Source organism: Pseudophryne corroboree, chromosome 2, assembly GCF_028390025.1.
Source record: "Pseudophryne corroboree isolate aPseCor3 chromosome 2, aPseCor3.hap2, whole genome shotgun sequence".
Classification (NCBI taxonomy): Eukaryota; Metazoa; Chordata; class Amphibia; order Anura; family Myobatrachidae; genus Pseudophryne; species Pseudophryne corroboree.
Window position 1 is genome coordinate 689,683,442 of NC_086445.1, and position 22,166 is coordinate 689,705,607.

Below are 22,166 nucleotides of genomic sequence, written 5' to 3' on the forward strand. Positions count from 1 at the left end.
TCCCTCAGTGTAGGTGCTCACCTTACTACAGGTCCCTATGTGCCTTGAAAGGTGTCTTTTTCTCTGAACTTCTTATGTCTTTTTGTGTTCACAACATTAGGGGTCACCCTTTCCCTCCAATAAGACGCTCACCTTGAATATAGGCCCTATGTTCCTTGAAAGGTTTCTTTCACTGTGTCCTTCCACCGACCTCTTCTATAAGGCCGTGTATACCTTTTCTCAGGATGCTTATTTTTCCTCAAATATGAGATCCATTCAAAAAGATATATTAAAAAAATGTATTCCACCTACAACTCCATCGATGGAATACAACATACAACAATAAAATAATCCGTAAAAGCTGATCAAAAAATCACCCTAAAAAGACGGACTGGGTTTTTCCTTAAACACTCCCCTTAGAAGCCGATCGGAGAAATTCCTCCCAAGAAAATATAAATAAATCTCCCGGTCTTAAGGCCTCCATACAGGGTGGTGGAAATATAAGTAAAACCTTACCGCCAAGGGGCTAAAAATATATCTTTTTGAATGGATCTCATATTTGAGGAAAAATAAGCATCCTAATGTTGTGAACACAAAAAGACATAAGAAGTTCAGAGAAAAAGACACCTTTCAAGGCACATAGGGACCTGTAGTAAGGTGAGCACCTACACTGAGGGAGAGGATAACCCCTGGAACCGAATGTGTCCGTGGTGGTGCTAAAGAAACCTTTCTATGTTTTTCCCCTAATGAGAGGAGGTCAGTCCACAGGTGCGAACCTGGTCGAGGGGATAGTTACCTGAACATTAAGACAATCTTGCAGAGGCCTTGATCCGTCCGTGTTGTAGCGCTTGTGAACTACTCCATTTGTTTGTGTTGTATATGTATTGAAGAGTGGTGATCTTTGGGGGTTTAGTGCAAAGCGGCTACAGGGCGCAAGTTACATCTCTCTTACTTTGTATTTACGTCTGCGTTTACACCTGACACACCTGCGATTTTTAGCACATTCCCGGAAAACGGTCAGTTGCCACCCAGAAACTCACACTTCCTGCCAATCACTCACCGATCAACAGAGCGACGTAAAAGAGTCGCTAGACCTTGTGTAAAACGACATACTTTTGTGTGAAAGTACGGCGCGCGTGCACACTGCGGCCCGTACGCATGCGCAGTTTTGCCGTTTTTATACCTGATCGCTGCGCTGCGAAAATCGTCAGCGAGCGATCAACTCGGAATGAGGGCCTAAGTACAATGGGGTATAGACGGGGTCCAAAGGAGCCGCCGCACTTTAAATTTCTTCACTGGGTGTGCAGGCTCCTCCCCTCTATGCCCCATCCGACAGGCAGTTATAGGTAAAACAGTGCCTGAAGGAGAAAAGACATACTTGAGAGAAGGAACATAACAACAATAAGTGGTGAGATTTACACACCAGCACACCACTAACATAAAACAACCAGCAACGGCTGGAAAAAACAAACAGAAACAGCTGAACGGGTAACCATACAAGAGAACCTGCAGAAAAGTCAACGCACTGAGGCGGGCGCCCAATATCCCTTATGGACTACGAGAAAAGGATTTACCGGTAGGTAATTAAAAACCTATTTTCTCTAGCATCCATAAGAGATATTGGGGAGACTTAGGTGGTCATTCCGAGTTGATCGCTCGCTAGCAGTTTTTAGCAGCCGTGCAAACACTATGCCGCCTCCCACTGGGAGTGTATTTTAGCTTAGCAGAAGTGCAAACGAAAGGATCACAGAGCGGCTACAAAGTTTTTTTGTGCAGTTTCAGAGTAGCTCAAAACCTACTCAGCGCTTGCGACCACTTCAGACCAATCAGTTACTGTTTTGACGTCACAAACACGCACTGCATCGCCCAGCCACGCCTGCGTTTTTTCTGGCATGCCTGCGTTTTTCCGAACATTCCCTGAAAACGGTCAGTTGACAGCCAGAAACGCCCACTTCATGTCAATCACTCTGCGGCAAGCAGTGTGACTGAAAAGCTTTGCTAGACCCAGTGTGAAACGACATAATTCGTTGTAATAGTACATCGCGTGTGCGCATTGCGCCGCATATGCATGCGCAGAAGTGCCTTTTTTTGCCTCATCGCTGCACAGCGAATGAATGCAGCTAATGATCAACTCAGAATGACCACCTTAGTACGATGGGGACCTCCCAAAGCTTCCATAACGGGCGGGAATGTGCAGAGACTTCTGCAGCACTGCCTGCCCAAACTGGGTATCCTCTTTGGCCAGGGCATCAAACTTGTAGAATTTTACAAAAGTGCTCTTCCCCGACCAGGTAGCAGCTCAGCATAGTTGCAAGGCCGAGACTCCACAGTCAGCCGCCCAGGAAGGGCCCACTGATCTTGTAGAGTGGGCCTTCAGAGACTTAGGTAAGGCTGCCGAAACATAGGCCTGTTGGATAGTTAGTCTAAGCCAATGAGCAATGGACTGCTTCGAAGCAGGACAACCCTTTTTCTGTGCATCATAGAGCACAAACAAGGAATCCGTCTTTCTGATCCGAGCCGTTCGCTTGACATAGATCTTCAAGGCTCGCACAGCATCCAATGCCTCCGGAGGAGCAGAAGTGCCAGAACTTGACGGAACCACAATAGGTTGATTCAAGTGGAACGTAGAGACAACCTTCGGCAGGAACTGCTGCCTATTCCTGAGCTCCTCTCTGTCCTCGTAAAAGACCAAGTAGGGACTTTTACATGATAAGGCCCCCAATTCTGAGACACGTCTAGCAGAAGCCAAGGCCAGTAACTTCACCGTCTTCCACGTGAGGTACTTGTCTTATACCATCATCAGAGGTTCAAACCAGGAGGACTGTAGAAATTCCAACACTACTTTTAAATCCCAGGGTGGCATGGGCGGTACAAAAGGAGGTTGAATGTGAAGTACTCCTTGCAAGAAGGTCTGCACTTCTGGCAATACTGCCAATTTCTTCTGGAAGAATATTGAGAGGGACGAAATCTGGACCTTAATGGAACCCAGGCATAAGCCCATATCCACACTGGCTTGAAGGAAACGGAGGAAACATCCCAAGTGGAACTCCACAGGCGGATACGAGCGTTACTCGCAACAAGAGACATATTTCCTCCAGATATGATGATAGTGTTTTGACGTCACAGGTTTCCTGTCCTGAACCATGGTAGCAATGACTCTTTTGAAAAGGCCCTTGTGAGCTAGGATGTTCCGCTCAGCATCTATGTCGTCAAACAAAGTCGCTGTAAGTCTGGGTAGATGAACAGTCCTTGCTGAAGATCTCTTCTTAGTGGTAGAGGCCAAGGGTCTTCGATGGACTTGTCTAGAAGATCCGCGTACCACGCCCTCCGAGTCCAATTCGGGGCAATCAGAATTGCCTGGACTCCTTGATTTCTGATTCGCTTGAGCATCCTTGGGAGCAACAGAATCGGAAGAAACAGGTAGACAGCCGGTAAGGCCAAGGCAACGTCAGTGCATCCACTGCCCTCGCCTGTCCGGCTTCGGTACCACAAACAGGTTGGAGCAATAACCCGTTCCCCGTTATTGTATTAGTACTGGAACAATGACGCGGGACTGGACCAACTTTTGGATGGCCTGTAACTTGCGTATCTTCCACAGCTGGTAAGCTTGATTTGAAAAATTGTTGGGGAGGAGCACCGTCGAACTCCAGCCTGTAGTCCTGAGAAATGAGGTTCCTTACCCAGGACCCTGGCACGAACTTTCCCAGATGCGACTGAAGTGACGCAGTCGAGCTCCCACCTCAATATCCCCTTGGGGTGGGTGGACACCATCATGCTGAGGACTTAGTGGAAGCAGAACCGGTGCTCTGTTCCTGAGAACCGGTGTTCACAGGTCTTCTTGTCTTACATGCTGGTGCCTCTAGCCGCATTGGAGGCACCTCTGGCCCTAGATCGAAATCTGTTAGACCGAAAGGACTGAACAGACGGCCCCGGGTAGGAACGCCTAACCGGCGGAGCCCCAGAGGGGAGAAACGTGGATTTCCCCGCAGTAACTTTAGAAATCCACGTATCCAACTCAACCCCAAAGAGACATTCCCCAGAAAAGAGGAGAGATTCCACATTGCGCTTGAACTCTGCATCTGCTATCCATTGACACAACCGCAAGGCCCTGCGCGCCGACACTGCCATTGCAGAGGTCCTAGCATTAATATTGCCCATCTCTTTGAGCGAGTCACACAGGACGGGTGCAGTGTCCTGAATGTGCTTCAGGAGAGTCATCGTAATGACCAGAGGCATATCCACGGAGAGGCCCTCCTGAATTTTAGAAGCACACGTGTGAATGACATGGGTCATCCAGCAACCCGCTATGACTGGCCTTTGCGGTACACCTGCTGCTGTGTAGATAGACTTTAGTGTAGTCTCTATTTTTCTGTCCCCAGGGTCCTTTATGGTAAAGGAGCCCGGGGCAGGCAGCACCGCCTGTTTTGACAGTCGAGAGATTGATACTTCAACCCTCTGGGGTTCTTCCCAGAATTTCCTACCTCCGCCCCCCCCCCCACCCCCCCCCAATGGCGCAGGAACTACAGTGTTCTTTATACTGGCAAAGACTCCGAATTAGCTTAAAAACATCACACAAGTGCTAGTTTAAGCCACCGCTAGCCAGTGTACACAGAGGGCTATAGCGGGTCCCCCCGAGGAGGGTCCCGTATGGCTCCCCTGCGTGTCAGCCGCACTTTGAACTGGATGACCCCCTAGCGGGGCCCCCGGTTTGTACTCACCACTGTCGTCACCTTCAGGCTCTTGTTAGGGGTGTGCGGCATGCTGCGACTGCGACAGCTAAGGCGCAGTGCCCCGCTGTACAAACAACCTCTCAGGACGGTGGTCCTGCAACGAGGAAGCGGCTCTGACACCTCGCAAGGCCAGTGACCGCCCCCCCTAGCTCCCACGGTGCAGGTATGCTGTTGCCCAAACAGCATACCGAAAATTATAAAAGTTTAAGCTGCAGAAATGTGCATCCTCTCCTGAAGGCACTTTTTTCTAAACTTCCTGTGGGAGGGGGCATAGAGGGGAGGAGCCAGCACACCCAGTGAAGACATTTAAAGTGCACCGGCTCCTTTGGACCCCGTCTATACCCCATTGTATAAGTCTCCCCAATATCCCTTATAGATGCTAGAGAAAATGCATTGCAAATCAGTTTTAGCCTAACCTGATAATAAGAATTTACTTACCGATAATTCTATTTCTCGTAGTCCGTAGTGGATGCTGGGAACTCCGTAAGGACCATGGGGAATAGCGGCTCCGCAGGAGTCTGGGCACATCTAAAGAAAGCTTTAGGATCACCTGGTGTGCACTGGCTCCTCCCCCTATGACCCTCCTCCAAGCCTCAGTTAGGATACTGTGCTTGGACGAGCGTACACAATAAGGAAGGATTTTGAATCCCGGGTAAGACTCATACCAGCCACACCAATCACACCGTACAACTTGTGATCTGAACCCAGTTAACAGCATGATAATAGAGGAGCCTCTAGAAAAGATGGCTCACTACAGCAATAACCCGAATTTTTTTGGTAACAATAATTATGTACCAGTATTGCAGACAATCCGCACTTGGGATGGGCGCCCAGCATCCACTACGGACTACGAGAAATAGAATTATCGGTAAGTAAATTCTTATTTTCTCTGACGTCCTAGTGGATGCTGGGAACTCCGTAAGGACCATGGGGATTATACCAAAGCTCCCAAAACGGGCGGGAGAGTGCGGATGACTCTGCAGCACCCAATGAGAGAACTCCCGGTCCTCCTCAGCCAGGGTATCAAATTTGTAGAATTTTACAAACGTATTTGCTCCTGACCAAGTAACTGCTCGGCAAAGTTGTAAAGCCGAGACCCCTTGGCAGCTGCCCAAGATGAGCCCACCTTCCTTGTGGAGTGGGCATTTACAGATTTTTGGCTGTGGCAGGCCTGCCACAGAATGTGCAAGCTGAATTGTACTACAAATCCAACGAACAATAGTCTGCTTAGAAGCAGGAGCACCCAGCTAGTTGGGTGCATACAGGATAAACAGCAAGTCAGATTTCCTGACTCCAGCCGTCCTGGAAACATATATTTTCCGGGTCCTGACAACGTCTAGCAACTTGGAGTCCCCCAAGTCCCTAGTAGCCGCAGGCACCACAATAGGTTTGGTTCAGGTGAACGCTAAAACCACCTTAGGGAGAAACTGAGGACGAGTCCTCAATTCCGCCCTGTCCGAATGGAAACTCAGATAAGGGCTTTTACAGGATAAAGCCACCAATTCTGACACGCGCCTGGCCCAGGCCATAGCCAACAGCATGACCACTTTTTCTGTGAGATATTTTAACTCCACAGATTTAAGTGGGTCAAACCAATGTGACTTTTGGAACCCAAAAACCACCTTGAGATCCCAAAGTGCCACTGAAGGCACAAAAGGAGTCTGTATATGCAGTACCCCTTTAACAAACGTCTGAACTTCAGGGACTGAAGCTAGTTCTTTTTTGGAAGAAAATCGACAAGAGCCGAAATTTGAACCTTAATGGACCCCAATTTCAGGCCCATAGATACTCCTGTTTGCAGGAAATGTAGGAATCGACCCAGTTGAATTTCCTCCGTCGAGCCTTACTGGCCTCGCCCACGCAACATATTTTCGCCAAATGCGGTGATAATGTTTTTCGGTTACATCCTTCCCGCCTTGATCAGGATAGGGATGACTTCATCCGGAATGCCTTTTTTCTTCAGGATCCGGCGTTCAACCGCCATGCCGTCAACGCAGCCGCGGCAAGTCTTGGAACAGACAAGGTCCCCGCTGAAGCAGGTCCCTTCTTAGAGGTAGAGGCCACGGATCCTCCGTGAGCATCTCTTGAAGTTCCGGTTACCAAGTCCTTCTTGGCCAATCCGGAGCCACTAATATAGTGCTTACTCCTCTCCATCTTAACAATCTCAGTACCTTGGGTATGAGAGGCAGAGGAGGGAACCCATACACTGATTGGTACACCCACGGTGTTACCAGAGCATCTACAGCTATTGCCTGAGGGTCCCTTGACCTGGCGCAATACCTGTCGAGTTTTTCCCCAACGGTTTATAATCATGTGGAAGACTTCTGGGTGAAGTCCCTACTCTCCCGGGTGGAGGTCGTGCTGAGGAAATCTGCTTCCCAGTTGTCCACTCCCGGAATGAAAACTGCTGACAGTGCTATCACATGGTTTTTCGCCCAGCGAAGAATCCATGCAGCTTCTGCCATTGCCCTCCTGCTTCTTGTGGCACCCTGTCTGTTTACGTGGGTGACTGCCGTAATGTTGTCCGACTGAAACAACACCGGCTGACCTTGAAGCAGAGGTCTTGCTAAGCTTAGAGCATTGTAAATGGCCCTTAGCTTCAGGATATTTATGTGAAGTGATGTCTCCAGGCTTGACCATAAGCCCTGGATATTCCTTCCCTGTGTGACTGCTCCCCAGCCTCGCAGGCTGGCATCCGTGGTCACCAGGATCCAGTCCTGAATGCCGAATCTGCGGCCCTCTAGAAGATGAGCACTCTGCAACCACCACAGGAGGGATACCCTTGTCCCTGGTGACAGGGTTATCCGCTGATGCATCTGAAGATGCGACCCGGACCATTTGTCCAGTAGGTTCCACTGGAAAGTCTTGCGTGGAATCTGCCGAATGGGATTGCTTCGTAGGAAGCCACCATTTTTACCCAGAACCCTTGTGCATTGATGCACTGAGACTTGGTTTGGTTTTAGGAGGTTCCTGACTAGCTCGGATAACTCCCTGGCTTTTTCCTCCGGGAGAAACACCTTCTTTCTGGACTGTGTCCAGGATCATCCTTAGGAACAGAAGACAAGTCGTCGGAACCAGCTGCGAATCTGGAATATTGAGAATCCAATCGTGCTGCCGCAACACTACCTGAGATAGTGCTACACCGATCTCCAACTGTTCCCTGGATCTTACCCTTATCAGGGAATCGTCCAAGTAAAGGATAACTAAAAATTCCCTTCCTTTGAAGGAATATCATCATTTCGGTCATTACTTCAGTAAAGACCCGGGGTGCCGTGGACCCTCCCTACGGCAGCGTCTGAACTGATAGTGACAGTTCTGTACCATAACCTGAGATACCCTTGGTGAGAAGGGTAAATTTTGACATGAAGGTAAGCATCCTTGATGTCCCGAGACATCATGTAGTCCCCTTCTTCCAGGTTTGCAATCACTGCTCTGAGTGACTCAATTTTGAATTTGAACCTCTGTATGTAAGTGTTCAAAGATTTTAGATTTTAAAATCGGTCTCACCGAGCCGTCTGGCTTCGGTACCACAATAGTGTGGAATAATACCCCGTTCCCTGTTGCAGGAGGGGTACCTTAATTATCACCTGCTGGGAATACAGCTTGTGAATGGCTTCCAAAACTGCCTCCCTGTCAGCGGGAGACGTCGGTAAAACAGACTTTTTGGAAACGGCGAGGGGAATACGTCTCGAATTCCAATTTTGTACCCCTGAGATAACACCTGAAGGATCCCGGGGTCTACTTGCGAGTGAGCCCACTGCGCACTGAAATTCACTGAGAACGGGCCCCCACCGTGCCTGAACTTGTAAAGCCCTAGCGTCATACTGAGGGCTTGGCAGAGGCGGAAAAGGGTTTCTGTTCCTGGGAACTGGCTGATCTCTGCAGCCATTTTCCTCTCCCTCTGTCACAAGCAGAAAAGAGGAACCCTTTTGTCCGCTTGCCAACCAGGACTGCGCCTGATAATACGGCGTCTTATTTTGAGAGGCGACCTAGGGTACATCCCCTTTTTTTAAGGCAATACTTCCAAATGCCGTTTGGAATCCCTGACCACTTTACTGGTAGAATACAACGCACTTATACTTGATGCCAGTCGGCAAATATTCCGCTGTGCATCATGCATATATAGAAATGCATCTTTTAATTGCTCTATAGGCAATAATATACTGTCCTTATCTAGGATATCAATATTTCCAGTCAGGGAATCCGACCACGCCAACCCAGCACTGCACATCCAGGCTGAGGCGATTGCTGGTCGCAGTATAACACTAGTATGTGTGTAAATACATTTTAGGATACCCTCCTGCTTTTTATCAGCAGGATCCTTAAGGGCGGCCATCTCAAGAGAGGGTAGAGCCCTTGTTCTTACAAGCGTGTGAGCGCCTTATCCCCTGTAGGGGGTGTTTCCCAACGCACCCTAACCTCTGGCGGGAAAAGGTATACTGCCAATAACTTTTTAGAATTATCAATTGTTATCGGGGGGAAACCCACGCATCATCACACACCTCATTTTATTTTTCAGATTTAGGAAAACTACAGGAAGTTTTTCCTCACCAAACATAATACCCCTTTTTTTTGGTGGTATTCATATTATCAGAAAAGTGTAAACATTTTCCATTGCATCAATCATGCAATGAGTGGCCCTATTGGAAATCACGGTTGTCTCTTCACCGTCGACACAGGAGTCAGTATCCGTGTCGGCGTCTGTATCTGAGGTAACGGGCGCTTTAGAGCCCCTGTATGAGACGTCTGGACATGCACAAGCTGAGTAGCCGGCTGTCTCATGTCAACCACTGTCTTTTATACAAAGCTGACACTGTCACGCAATTTCAACAGTACATCCACTCAGGTGTCGACCCCCTAGGGGGTGATAACACTATTACAGACACTCTACTCCGTCTCCACATCATTTTTCTCCTCATACATGTCGACACAAACGTACCGACACACAGCACACACACAGGGAATGCTCTGATAGAGGACAGGACCCACTAGCCCTTTGGGGAGACAGAGGGAGAGTTTGCCAGCACACACCAGAGCGCTATATATATATAGGGATAACCTTATATAAGTGTTTTTCCCTTTATAGCTGCTGTATTGTTTATACTGCGCATAATTTGTGCCCCCCTCTCTTTTTTAACCCCTTTCTGTAGTGTAGTGACTGCAGGGGAGAGCCAGGGAGCTTCCCTCCAACTGAGCTGTGAGGGAAAATGGCGCCAGTGTGCTGAGGAGATAGGCTCCGCCCCTTTCTCGGCGTCCTTATCATCCGTTTTTCTGTATGTTTTGGCAGGGGTTAAATGCATCCATATAGCCCAGGAGTTATATGTGATGCATTTATTTTAGCCATATAAGGTTTTTATCGATTTATTGCGTCTCAGGGCGCTGCCCCCCCAGCGCCCTGCACCCTCAGTGACCGGAGTGTGAAGTGTGCTGAGAGCAATGGCGCACAGCTGCGGTGCTGTGCGCTACCTTATCTGAAGACAGGATCGTCTTCTGCCGCCGATTTCACCGGACCTCTTCGCTCTTCTGGCTCTGTAAGGGGGCCGGCGGCGCGGCTCCGGGACCCATCCAGGCTGAACCTGTGATCGTCCCTCTGGAGCTAATGTCCAGTAGCCTAAGAAACCCGATCCACTCTGCACGCAGGTGAGTCCGTTTCTTCTCCCCTTAGTCCCACGATGCAGTGAGCCTGTTGCCAGCAGGTCTCACTGAAAATAATAAACCTAAACTAAAACTTTCACAAAGAGCTCAGGAGAGCCCCTAGTGTGCACCCTTCTCGTCGGGCACAGAAATCTAACTGAGGCTTGGAGGAGGGTCATAGGGGGAGGAGCCAGTGCACACCAGGTGATCCTAAAGCTTTCTTTAGATGTGCCCAGACTCCTGCGGAGCCGCTATTCCCCATGGTCCTTACGGAGTTCCCAGCATCCACTAGGACGTCAGAGAAAACACATTTTTGCTGCATGACAGGCCAACAACACTCCTACCTGCAGATACTGGTTAACCATCTATCAATGCTCCGCTATCCATTTAATCCATTATTGTAATATACGTCACTTTGCCAGATTAATACTGTATTTTATTCTCTTTAGCATTAGTCAATCTAGTTGTTTCTGGAACACAAAATAGGTTTCAATGGGCTCCTGTTCCAACCAATGCTGTCTGTGAACAGCAGGATCACACATTTGCAGCAAGTACCTAATGAACTCTGGAAAAACAGCACTGTGTATTCTAACATAGTTCTGCATTTACAAATCCCATTAGGCTAAGGCATGGAAAGTGCACTGTGTACCTTGGCTACAGATCACTGTAAATAATTCTATCCCATGGATGTCATTTTCTAAACCACAGATTATTACAGTTTCATAGTATGGGGAAGTTCATGAGCTAGTTCTTTATTAACTCTTGGTACTGTACTGCATAGATTGCCTGTAAAGTGACAATAATCCTATCATGTTGTCATATAGATGGATTTACATCCCAGATACCAATAGTGAAGTACTGAGCTCTAATTACAGCGCTAAATAAAAACTAATGATAGTAGACTTTGTCCAGTTCGAGTACATGGTAAGATTCAAACATTGGTCATGGTTAAACATTTGCAGTGATAGTGTTTTGTGCACATTCCCCTGTGGATAATCAATTTGAGCTAGTATTAGGTCTATTTTACATTGCACTGAGATAGCATTAGGTTTTACCTTGATAATGTGGGCAAAGTATTTTCCAGACACCTTGTTATCTGTCTTGATGAAGATTTCTCTCAGAGTGGACTCGCCTATTGGATTGTACTTGGCATTAAATTTGTCAAAGCGATGGAAGGTATTTCTGTCCTGTAAAAAGACAGAGGAATCATATGAATTTTAGATATAACAGACACAAGCATATCTACAATTTGCTTTTCAAGACAGTCAATCTTTTATCTGTTATCAGTAAAATTTATGGCTATATTGTTTTCTTGACATCTATTTGTCTGTTTTTCTTGTTTATTTAGATACCTAATACGGTATGTATACTTTTGTCTAGTTTACAATATGGCATGGGGCAGAGTTTCCCAAACGCCGCCATTACATTCCAGGTTTTAAGGATAACCATGCTTGAGCACAGGTGACTTAATTAGTACATCAGTCAATTTTATTTAACCATCTGGACTCAAACATGGATTTCCTTAAAACCCGTACTGTAATGGCAGAGTTCAGGAAACTTTATTCTTACCTCTATTTTTTATTACAATGTCCCACACAAGCATACTTGCCCAACGTCCCAGAATCTTTGGGAGATTCCTGAGAGAATAGACCAGCTTCCCAGGTACCACATACTGCCTACTTCAGCAGTGAAGTGAGCAGTTCAGGAGCGCAATGACACGATTTGCAGCAAATTGCATCAATGTGGCCCTGCCACCTCCTGTGTAATGACATGGGTCGTACAATCGGGACCGGGCGCCCATGACATTTCACTAGAACCACCCCTCCGAGCTCTACAAGAGGGAAGGCAGAAGAAGCTGCAAGTATGCCAGCTAAGAGAGCTAATCTGGATCGTCCTCTCTGTGTAGAGTGGCTTAATGATCATTTATAAACAGTGGCGATGCCGGGTTGGAAGCCAAAGTATAGCATTATGTCTACATTGCACAGCGTTTTAGCTGCAGAAATGATTAACAGGTTAGCAACCATTTATATTGGGGCTGATCACTTCCGGGAGCACCAGGATGTCAATTACAGCATGCAAAGGTCCATATAAATAGGCATTACAGGTTGAGTCTCCCTTATCCAAAATGCTCGGGACCAGAGGTATTTTGGATATCGGATTTTTCCGTATTTTGGAATAATTGCATACCATAATGAGATATCATGGTGATGGGACCTAAGTCTAAGCACAGAATGCATTTATGTTTCATATACACCTTATACACACAGCCTGAAGGTAATTATAGCCAATATTTTTAATAACTTTGTGCATTAAGAGTGTGTACATACACACAATTCATTTATGTTTCATATACACCTTATACACAGCCTGAGGGTCATTTAATACAATATTTTTAATAACTTTGTGTTTTAAACAAAGTTTGTGTACATTGAGCCATCAGAAAGCAAAGGTTTCACTATCTCACTCTCACTCTAAAAATTATGTATTTCGGAATATTCCGTATTTCGGAATATTTGGATATGGGATACTCAACCTGTAATGGGTTATCGAACCATAACTTACAACCAAATTACCATGTCATAAGCAAACATCACATTTCATGAAATATCACTATGTTCTCATGTATCCACTTATCCTTTGTTTATGCGTGGTGGGATCTGCTTACATTGGCTCATATCACATGTTCATGTAATAGTCCAGCCTCTAGTACACTTGGCAACATTACATTCACACGAGTTGGGTGTCTGAGTGACACGGAAAATGTTGTTCTTCACATCAACATACTATTCTTTACCATTTATCTAGACAGATTCTAGGTATCATTGCCATTGGAATAGTCCAGCATAAAATAGGTTTTCAAAAAAAGCATAGGCATGCATACAATTCATTTGTTTCTGGCAAACATCGACGGTAGACAATTTGTTGCCTCAAGAAAATGAACCATATCAATCTAAGGAATCTGTGGCAACATTATACACACTGTAAAAATGAAAAGTAGAGTAAACCCATTTCACAAACCCATACAACTTATATATGTCTGATTTTAAAGCATTACTAAACATCTGATCAAATAAAAACAGACATAAAACAACGATGTTCTTCTGCTGCCACAACTGTTGTCATTATAAGTAACTTTATGTGTTAGGTGCAAACAAGTTACAACATTTAATAGGCGTTTTCTATTTAGACAATGGTGGCAGGTGTGTCTATTGAAATATACTTTCATAAAGGAAGTCTGGTGTAAAAGAAACCTTAGCTCACTGGCTCAGACATAAAAGTAATGTTGGCCACGCACTGATACAAGCAATAATCAGTGTCCAATTTGGTCATGACAGACCAACCAACAAGCCGAGTGTCCTCCAGCATCACTAGAGTCTGTCCGTATACCAGGCATGGTCACACATGCACACAGGCCACTAGCAGCCACAATCTGACAGCATTTACCAAATGAGAATGGCAAAATTCAATTTCAATCTGATTACTATTGGACATGGGGCCACATGCTGGGACATGAGTTCAATGCCACTTATGATCTCACCGCATGCATATCCAGAGTGTCCACACTGAGGTCATACGCTGTTATGTTCATGTTCTGGAAGACTTGTCGCAGTGTCTGCTCTTTGCCCCCCTCCTCATACACAATTTCTTTACTATTCTTTTTTATAGCCCGCTTGATAAATCGCAGCAGATGCTTCTGGTTCATACAGGATGCTGCATGAATATGTGTGTCCACCTGTACAAGAAAAGGTCCAGGTAAGCACTACATTATAAACACAACAGGCAAGGGTCAGGGGTCGGCACAGTACACACCTTACGTATGTTGTAAAAGTCTCTGTGTGGCACTTTCTTCTGAGCTGCTAACTCCTTCATCTCATTCAGCAGAACATGCATCTGGAAGCGGGAGCTCAGGTACTGCAGCCGGCGGTAGCAAAATGACTTACTGTGGGCATTTAAGATCAAAACAAAAGGAAGGAGATGACAATGGCAAAGCAGGGGCACGTTTGATGGCAAAGCACAAAAATAAAAAGCTACAAGACGAAGGGTATCAGAAGGAAGACTAAAAATGCAAACAGAATTGGTGTTAGACAGTGGGGGCACAAATCAGCTGTGTTTCCTAACAGCACATGAAACGCTCTCCAGAAAGAATAAAACTTTGTTAATGAATCATGTGTTCCTTGCTCCAGTGCTCTAAGCTACTCACATGGGACCATTGATAATAAGCGACATCAGGACATTCATATCAGCTATAAATTCCTGGAGATCCGGGTATGGGAGATCCAGCTCTGTGCTCCTGAAAGAGAAAGCATGACAGGAAAACGGGATGATACTGTATATCAAACAAGGCAGAAATGGCAGAGCAAGAAAGGGGATTTAACACCTATGAGCCACAGTTTAAGATAGTGGCATGAGTCTACAGTAGTGTAGAGTGATATAGAATACAATGAGTTTAATTGACCTAAATGACAAAAAGTATAGCTTTGATAATTGAAGTATCTGCTTTGTTGGGTAAATACACTCTTCAGAAATGTGTATCTAATGGTAACTGGAAATGAAGAGGCTGAAAAGGGGGGAATAGTAAGCAGTGCCTTCATAGGTAAGCCCCACATAACCATCTATTATGCGATCTACCAACATCGGCAGATCTTTTAAAAGAATTGAAATAGGAGACGATTGCTACCCCTTTCAGACTGCCAGTAGTAACCAGGGTTATACCAAGCGAATGCACAGCAACCAGGGTTGTGGCGCAGTCTGAAAGGGGCCAGTTGAAATTACCCTTTTATTTAAATAACCTGGGTATTTAAACCCGGGTTGAACACGGGGTTCAGCCCAGCTCGTGGTACAGTGTGAAAGGGTAAGCCGAGTCTATGCAACCCGGCACCCGTTCACGTGATAGGAAGATGCAGCACTTGGAGATCATCTTATCGGAGGTAACGTCACAAACTCAGCAATAAGCAGGGCTGGTCGGCCAGTCTGAAAGGGGTCTCAGCCGGGTCGCACCTGGGAAGGACCCTTGTATAAATTCTGGATGCGACCCGGCTATGTGGTCTGAAAGGGGTATAAGTGGTAGTGGGAACCTTACAAACCAATACTAAAACATCGTACGTGTCAGTGACATCACGCTTTGTGTACACATGAACCACACCATCTACAATCTTCAGACCAAAGCCCAAGTCAGGAGGCATTGTGCTTGGGTCACACACTTCATAGGGATGCTGATCAGAGAACGGAGGGTGCACAGGAGCATCTATGAAAAAAGATAAATTGGAGTGAGTATAAAAACATAAGCACATTAAAATTTCATATGGGATATAGCCATTATATGAAACAGGCATACACTAAGGGGTCTATTTACTAAGTCTTGGATGGAGATAAAGTAGCAGCCAATCGGCTCCTAACTGTCATGCTACAGGCTGTGTTTGAAAAATGACAGTTAGGAGCTGAGTGGCTGGTACTATATCTCCATCCAAGGCTTAGTAAATAGACCCCCATAGTTCATGATTTTTTACCTGGAGCCACAGGGGTGTCTGCACCTTCTTCCTGCAGTGGGCTGTCTAGAGTATTGTCACTAAGTTTCTTTAAGTGTTCGACAGTGGTCTTGCAAAAGCTTTGCATGGACAGGTTCATGTACTTGTGACGAATTAACAAAGCCCTCACCACACTCTTGGCTGCATCCAGCAGATCTGTGAATGGCACCTGCAAATAAAGGATGCTTCATGTTCACAAATAGATACCAAAGAGACAAAAGTATTCCATATAAAGGGCACACTCGGACTTTGTGACAATAAACTAAAAGTCAGATATAATTTTTAATATCTGACCACAAATGTTAAAATATAACTTTTATTTGGTAATATTCTAAAACTTTCTGCAAAATATTGTGCAAGTGAAAAAGAGGGGAATGTGAATATAATAAACAAATGTAAAATAAAAATTCAGCCACTGTAAATATCAATTCTTCACTCTCTCAAGTGTTATATATCCATGTTTGTTACAATGTTCAATTTCTAAATGTCCAAATGGAAACAATTGTATCCATATCAGAAGGGATACAATTGTTTCCATTTGTACATTTAGAAATTGAACATTGTAACAAACATGGATATATAACACTTGAGAGAGTGAAGAATTGATATTTACAGTGGCAGAATTTTTATTTTACATTTGTTTATTATATTCACATTCCCCTCTTTTTCACTTGCACAATATTTCGCAGAAAGTTTTAGAATATTACCAAATAAAAGTTATATTTTAACATTTGTGGTCAGATATTAAAAATGATATCTGACTTTTAGTTTATTGTCACAAAGTCCGAGTGTGCCCTTTATATGGAATACTTTCGTCTCTTTGGTATCTATATGTACATAACTTATTCCTAGGAGCACCTCCCAAGTAACAAAATTGATAGATTAACAACAAGACTCAACACTATGGGAAAGGACTAGGGGGGTAATTCCAAGTTGATCGCAGCAGGAAATTTTTTAGCAGTTGGACAAAACCATGGCCCTCATTCCGAGTTGTTCGCTCTGTAATTTTCTTCGCATCGCAGCGATTTTCCGCTAATTGCGCATGCGCAATGTTCGCACTGTGACTGCGCCAAGTAAATTTGCTAAGAAGTTTGGTATTTTACTCACGGCATTACGAGGTTTTTTCTTCGTTCTGGTGATCGTAGTGTGATTGACAGGAAGTGGGTGTTTCTGGGCGGAAACTGGACGTTTTATGGGTGTGTGTGAAAAAACGCTACCGTTTCTGGGAAATACGCGGGAGTGGCTGGAGAAACGGGGGAGTGTCTGGGCGAACGCTGGGTGTGTTTGTGACGTCAAACCAGGAACGAAACTGACTGAACTGATCGCAGTGGCAGAGTAAGTCTCGAGCTACTCAGAAACTGCTTAGAAATTTCTATTCGCAATTTTGAGAATCTTTCGTTCGCAATTTTGCTAAGCTAAGATTCACTCCCAGTAGGCGGCGGCTTAGCGTGTGCAATGCTGCTAAAAGCAGCTTGCGAGCGAACAACTCGGAATGAGGGCCCATGTGCACTGCAGGGTGGGCAGATACAACATGTGCAGAGAGAGTTAGATTTGGGTGGGGTGTGTTCAATATGCAATCTAATTTGCAGTGTAAAAATAAAGCAGCCAGTATTTACCCTGCACAGAAACAAAATAACCCACCCAAATCTAACTCTTTCTGCACATGTTATATCTGCCTCCCCTGCAGTGCACATGGTTTTGGCCAACTGCTAAAAAATTTCCTGCTGCGATCAACTTGGAATTACCCCCATTGTGAGAAAAATGATATAGCAAATATAGGTGTCTGTGCGACCTTTTCTTTTCTTTGCTCTTGTTCACAAATGTCAGATTCTACAACACAGTCAGATCTAAAATTATTTAAAATAAGAATTTACTTACCGATAATTCTATTTCTCGGAGTCCGTAGTGGATGCTGGGGTTCCTGAAAGGACCATGGGGGATAGCGGCTCCGCAGGAGACAGGGCACAAAAAGTAAAGCTTTCCGATCAGGTGGTGTGCACTGGCTCCTCCCCCTATGACCCTCCTCCAAGCCTCAGTTAGGTACTGTGCCCGGACGAGCGTACACAATAAGGGAGGAATTTTGAATCCCGGGTAAGACTCATACCAGCCACACCAATCACACCGTACAACTTGTGATCAAACCTAGTTAACAGTATGATAACAGAGGAGCCTCTGAAAGATGGCTTCCTAAACAATAACCCGAATTAGTTAACAATAACTATGTACAATTATTGCAGATAATCCGCACTTGGGATGGGCGCCCAGCATCCACTACGGACTCCGAGAAATAGAATTATCGGTAAGTAAATTCTTATTTTCTCTATCGTCCTAGTGGATGCTGGGGTTCCTGAAAGGACCATGGGGATTATACCAAAGCTCCCAAACGGGCGGGAGAGTGCGGATGACTCTGCAGCACCGAATGAGAGAACTCCAGGTCCTCCTTAGCCAGAGTATCAAATTTGTAAAATTTTACAAACGTGTTCTCCCCTGACCACGTAGCTGCTCGGCAAAGTTGTAATGCCGAGACCCCTCGGGCAGCCGCCCAAGATGAGCCCACCTTCCTTGTGGAGTGGGCCTTTACAGATTTAGGCTGTGGCAGGCCTGCCACAGAATGTGCAAGTTGGATTGTGCTACAGATCCAACGAGCAATCGTCTGCTTAGACGCAGGAGCACCCATCTTGTTGGGTGCATACAATATAAACAACGAGTCAGATTTTCTGACTCCAGCTGTCCTTGCAATATATATTTTTAATGCTCTGACAACGTCCAGTAACTTGGAGTCCTCCAAGTCACTTGTAGCCGCAGGCACTACAATAGGCTGGTTCAGATGAAATGCTGACACCACCTTAGGGAGAAAATGCGGACGAGTCCGCAGTTCTGCCCTGTCCGAATGGAAAATCAGATATGGGCTTTTGTAAGATAAAGCTGCCAGTTCTGACACTCTCCTGGCCGAAGCCAGGGCTAGTAACATGGTCACTTTCCATGTGAGATATTTTAAATCCACCTTTTTTAGTGGTTCAAACCAATGAAATTTTAGAAATTCCAAAACCACATTGAGATCCCACGGTGCCACTGGAGGCACCACAGGAGGCTGTATATGCAGCACTCCATTAACAAAAGTCTGGACTTCAGGAACTGAAGCCAATTCTTTTTGAAAGAAAATCGACAGGGCCGAAATTTGAACCTTAATAGATCCCAATTTGAGACCCATAGACAATCCTGATTGCAGGAAATGTAGGAATCGACCCAGTTGAAATTCCTCCGTCGGAGCACTCCGATCCTCGCACCACGCAACATATCTTCGCCAAATGCGGTGATAGTGTTGCACGGTTACTTCCTTCCTTGCTTTAATCAAAGTAGGAATGACTTCTTCCGGCATGCCTTTTTCCTTTAGGATCCGGCGTTCAACCGCCATGCCGTCAAACGCAGCCGCGGTAAGTCTTGAAACAGACAGGGACCCTGCTGAAGCAAGTCCCTCCTTAGAGGTAGAGGCCACGGATCTTCCGTGATCATCTCTTGAAGTTCCGGGTACCAAGTCCTTCTTGGCCAATCCGGAACCACTAGTATCGTTCTTACGCCTCTTTGCCGTATAATTCTCAATACTTTTGGTATGAGAGGCAGAGGAGGAAACACATACACCGACTGGTACACCCAAGGCGTTACCAGCGCGTCCACAGCTATTGCCTGCGGATCTCTTGACCTGGCGCAATACCTGTCCAGTTTTTTTGTTGAGGCGAGACGCCATCATGTCCACCATTGGTCTTTCCCAACGGGTTACCAGCATGTGGAAGACTTCCGGATGAAGTCCCCACTCTCCCGGGTGAAGGTCGTGTCTGCTGAGGAAGTCTGCTTCCCAGTTGTCCACTCCCGGGATGAACACTGCTGACAGTGCTATCACATGATTCTCTGCCCAGCGAAGAATCCTTGCAGCTTCTGCCATTGCACTCCTGCTTCTTGTGCCGCCCTGTCTGTTTACATGGGCGACTGCCGTGATGTTGTCCGACTGGATCAACACCGGTTTTCCTTGAAGCAGAGGTTCTGCCTGGCTTAGAGCATTGTAGATTGCTCTTAGTTCCAGAATGTTTATGTGAAGAGACGTTTCCAGGCTCGTCCACACTCCCTGGAAGTTTCTTCCTTGTGTGACTGCTCCCCAGCCTCTCAGGCTGGCGTCCGTGGTCACCAGGATCCAATCCTGTATGCCGAATCTGCGGCCCTCCAATAGATGAGCACTCTGCAACCACCACAGAAGAGATACCCTTGTCCTTGGAGACAGGGTTATCCGCTGGTGCATCTGAAGATGCGACCCTGACCATTTGTCCAACAGATCCCTCTGGAAAATTCGTGCATGGAATCTGCCGAATGGAATTGCTTCGTAAGAAGCCACCATTTTTCCCAGGACTCTTGTGCATTGATGTACAGACACCTTTCCTGGTTTTAGGAGGTTCCTGACAAGCTCGGATAACTCCTTGGCTTTTTCCTCCGGGAGAAAAACCTTTTTCTGAACCGTGTCCAGAATCATCCCTAGGAACAGCAGACGAGTTGTCGGCATTAACTGGGATTTTGGAATATTCAGAATCCAGCCGTGCTGTTTTAGCACTTCTTGAGACAGTGCTAATCCCATCTCTAGCTGTTCTCAGGACCTTGCCCTTATTAGGAGATCGTCCAAGTATGGGATAATTAATACGCCTTTTCTTCGAAGAAGAATCATCATCTCGGCCATTACCTTTGTAAAGACCCGAGGTGCCGTGGACAATCCGAACGGCAGCGTCTGAAACTGATAGTGACAGTTTTGTGCAACGAACCTGAGGTACCCCTGGTGTGAGGGGTAAATTGGAACGTGGAGGTACGCATCCTTGATGTCCAAGGACACCATAAAGTCCCCTTCTTCCAGGTTCGCTATCACTGCTCTGAGTGACTCCATTTTGAACTTGAACTTCTTTATGTACAGGTTCAAGGACTTCAGATTTAGAATAGGTCTTACCGAGCCGTCCGGCTTCGGTACCACAAATAGAGTGGAATAATACCCCTTTCCCTGTTGTAGAAGAGGTACCTTGACTATCACCTGCTGAGAGTACAGCTTGTGAATGGCTTCCAAAACCGTCTCCCTTTCGGAGGGGGACGTTGGTAAAGCAGACTTCAGGAAACGGCGAGGCGGATCTGTCTCTAGTTCCAACCTGTACCCCTGAGATATTATCTGCAGGATCCAGGGATCTACCTGCGAGTGAGCTCACTGCGCGCTGAAATTCTTGAGACGACCGCCCACCGCCCCTGAGTCCGCTTGAGAAGCCCCAGCGTCATGCTGAGGCTTTTGTAGAAGCGGGGGAGGGCTTCTGTTCCTGGGAAGGAGCTGCCTGTTGGTGTCTCTTCCCCCTTCCTCTGCCTCGTGGCAGATATGAATATCCCTTTGCTCTCTTGTTTTTAAAGGAACGAAAGGGCTGCGGTTGAAAAGTCGGTGTCTTTTTCTGTTGGGGAGTAGCTTGAGGTAAAAAGGTGGATTTCCCGGCTGTAGCCGTGGCCACCAAATCTGATAGACCGACTCCAAATAACTCCTCCCCTTTATACGGCAAAACTTCCATATGCCGTTTTGAGTCCGCATCGCCTGACCACTGTCGCGTCCATAAACTTCTTCTGGCCGAAATGGACATAGCACTTACCCGTGATGCCAGTGTGCAGATATCCCTCTGTGCATCACGCATATAAAGAAATGCATCCTTTATTTGCTCTAAAGACAGTAAAACATTGTCCCTATCCAGGGTATCAATATTTTCAATCAGGGACTCTGACCAAGCTACTCCAGCACTGCACATCCAGGCTGTCGCTATAGCTGGTCGTAGTATAACACCTGTATGTGTGTATATACTTTTTTGGATATTTTCCATCCTCCTATCTGCTGGATCTTTAAGTGCGGCCGTCTCAGGAGAGGGTAACGCCACTTGTTTAGATAAGCGTGTGAGCGCCTTGTCCACCCTAGGAGGTGTTTCCCAGCGCGCCCTAACCTCTGGCGGGAAAGGGTATAAAGCCAATAACTTCTTTGAAATTAGCATCTTTTTATCGGGGGCAACCCACGCTTCATCACATACATCATTTAGTTCTTCTGATTCAGGAAAAACTATAGGTAGTTTTTTCACACCCCACATAATACCCTGTTTAGTGGTACCTGTAGTATCAGCTAAATGTAACGCCTCCTTCATTGCCAAAATCATATAACGTGTGGCCCTACTGGAAAATACGGTTGATTCGTCACCGTCGCCACTGGTCCATTCTGGTGTCGACCCCCTAGGAGGTGACATCCCCATAT

The 22,166-nt window shown here is 46.1% G+C and overlaps 1 protein-coding gene across 5 annotated transcripts in view; it reads right to left on the reverse strand.

Annotated features, from left to right (window-relative positions):
* The window catches only part of AMPD2 (adenosine monophosphate deaminase 2), a 253,015-nt gene that overhangs the window by 123,847 nt on the left and 107,002 nt on the right, over positions 1-22,166 (reverse strand). For all 5 annotated transcript variants that reach the window (XM_063955193.1, XM_063955197.1, XM_063955194.1 and 2 more), the window contains exons 6-11: positions 15,851-16,037; positions 15,447-15,588; positions 14,545-14,634; positions 14,154-14,283; positions 13,882-14,076; positions 11,399-11,530 (exon numbers count right to left, since the gene is read on the reverse strand). In XM_063955193.1, coding sequence (XP_063811263.1) covers positions 11,399-11,530; positions 13,882-14,076; positions 14,154-14,283; positions 14,545-14,634; positions 15,447-15,588; positions 15,851-16,037 — 876 coding nt within the window. The remainder of the gene's footprint in view (positions 1-11,398; positions 11,531-13,881; positions 14,077-14,153; positions 14,284-14,544; positions 14,635-15,446; positions 15,589-15,850; positions 16,038-22,166) is intronic.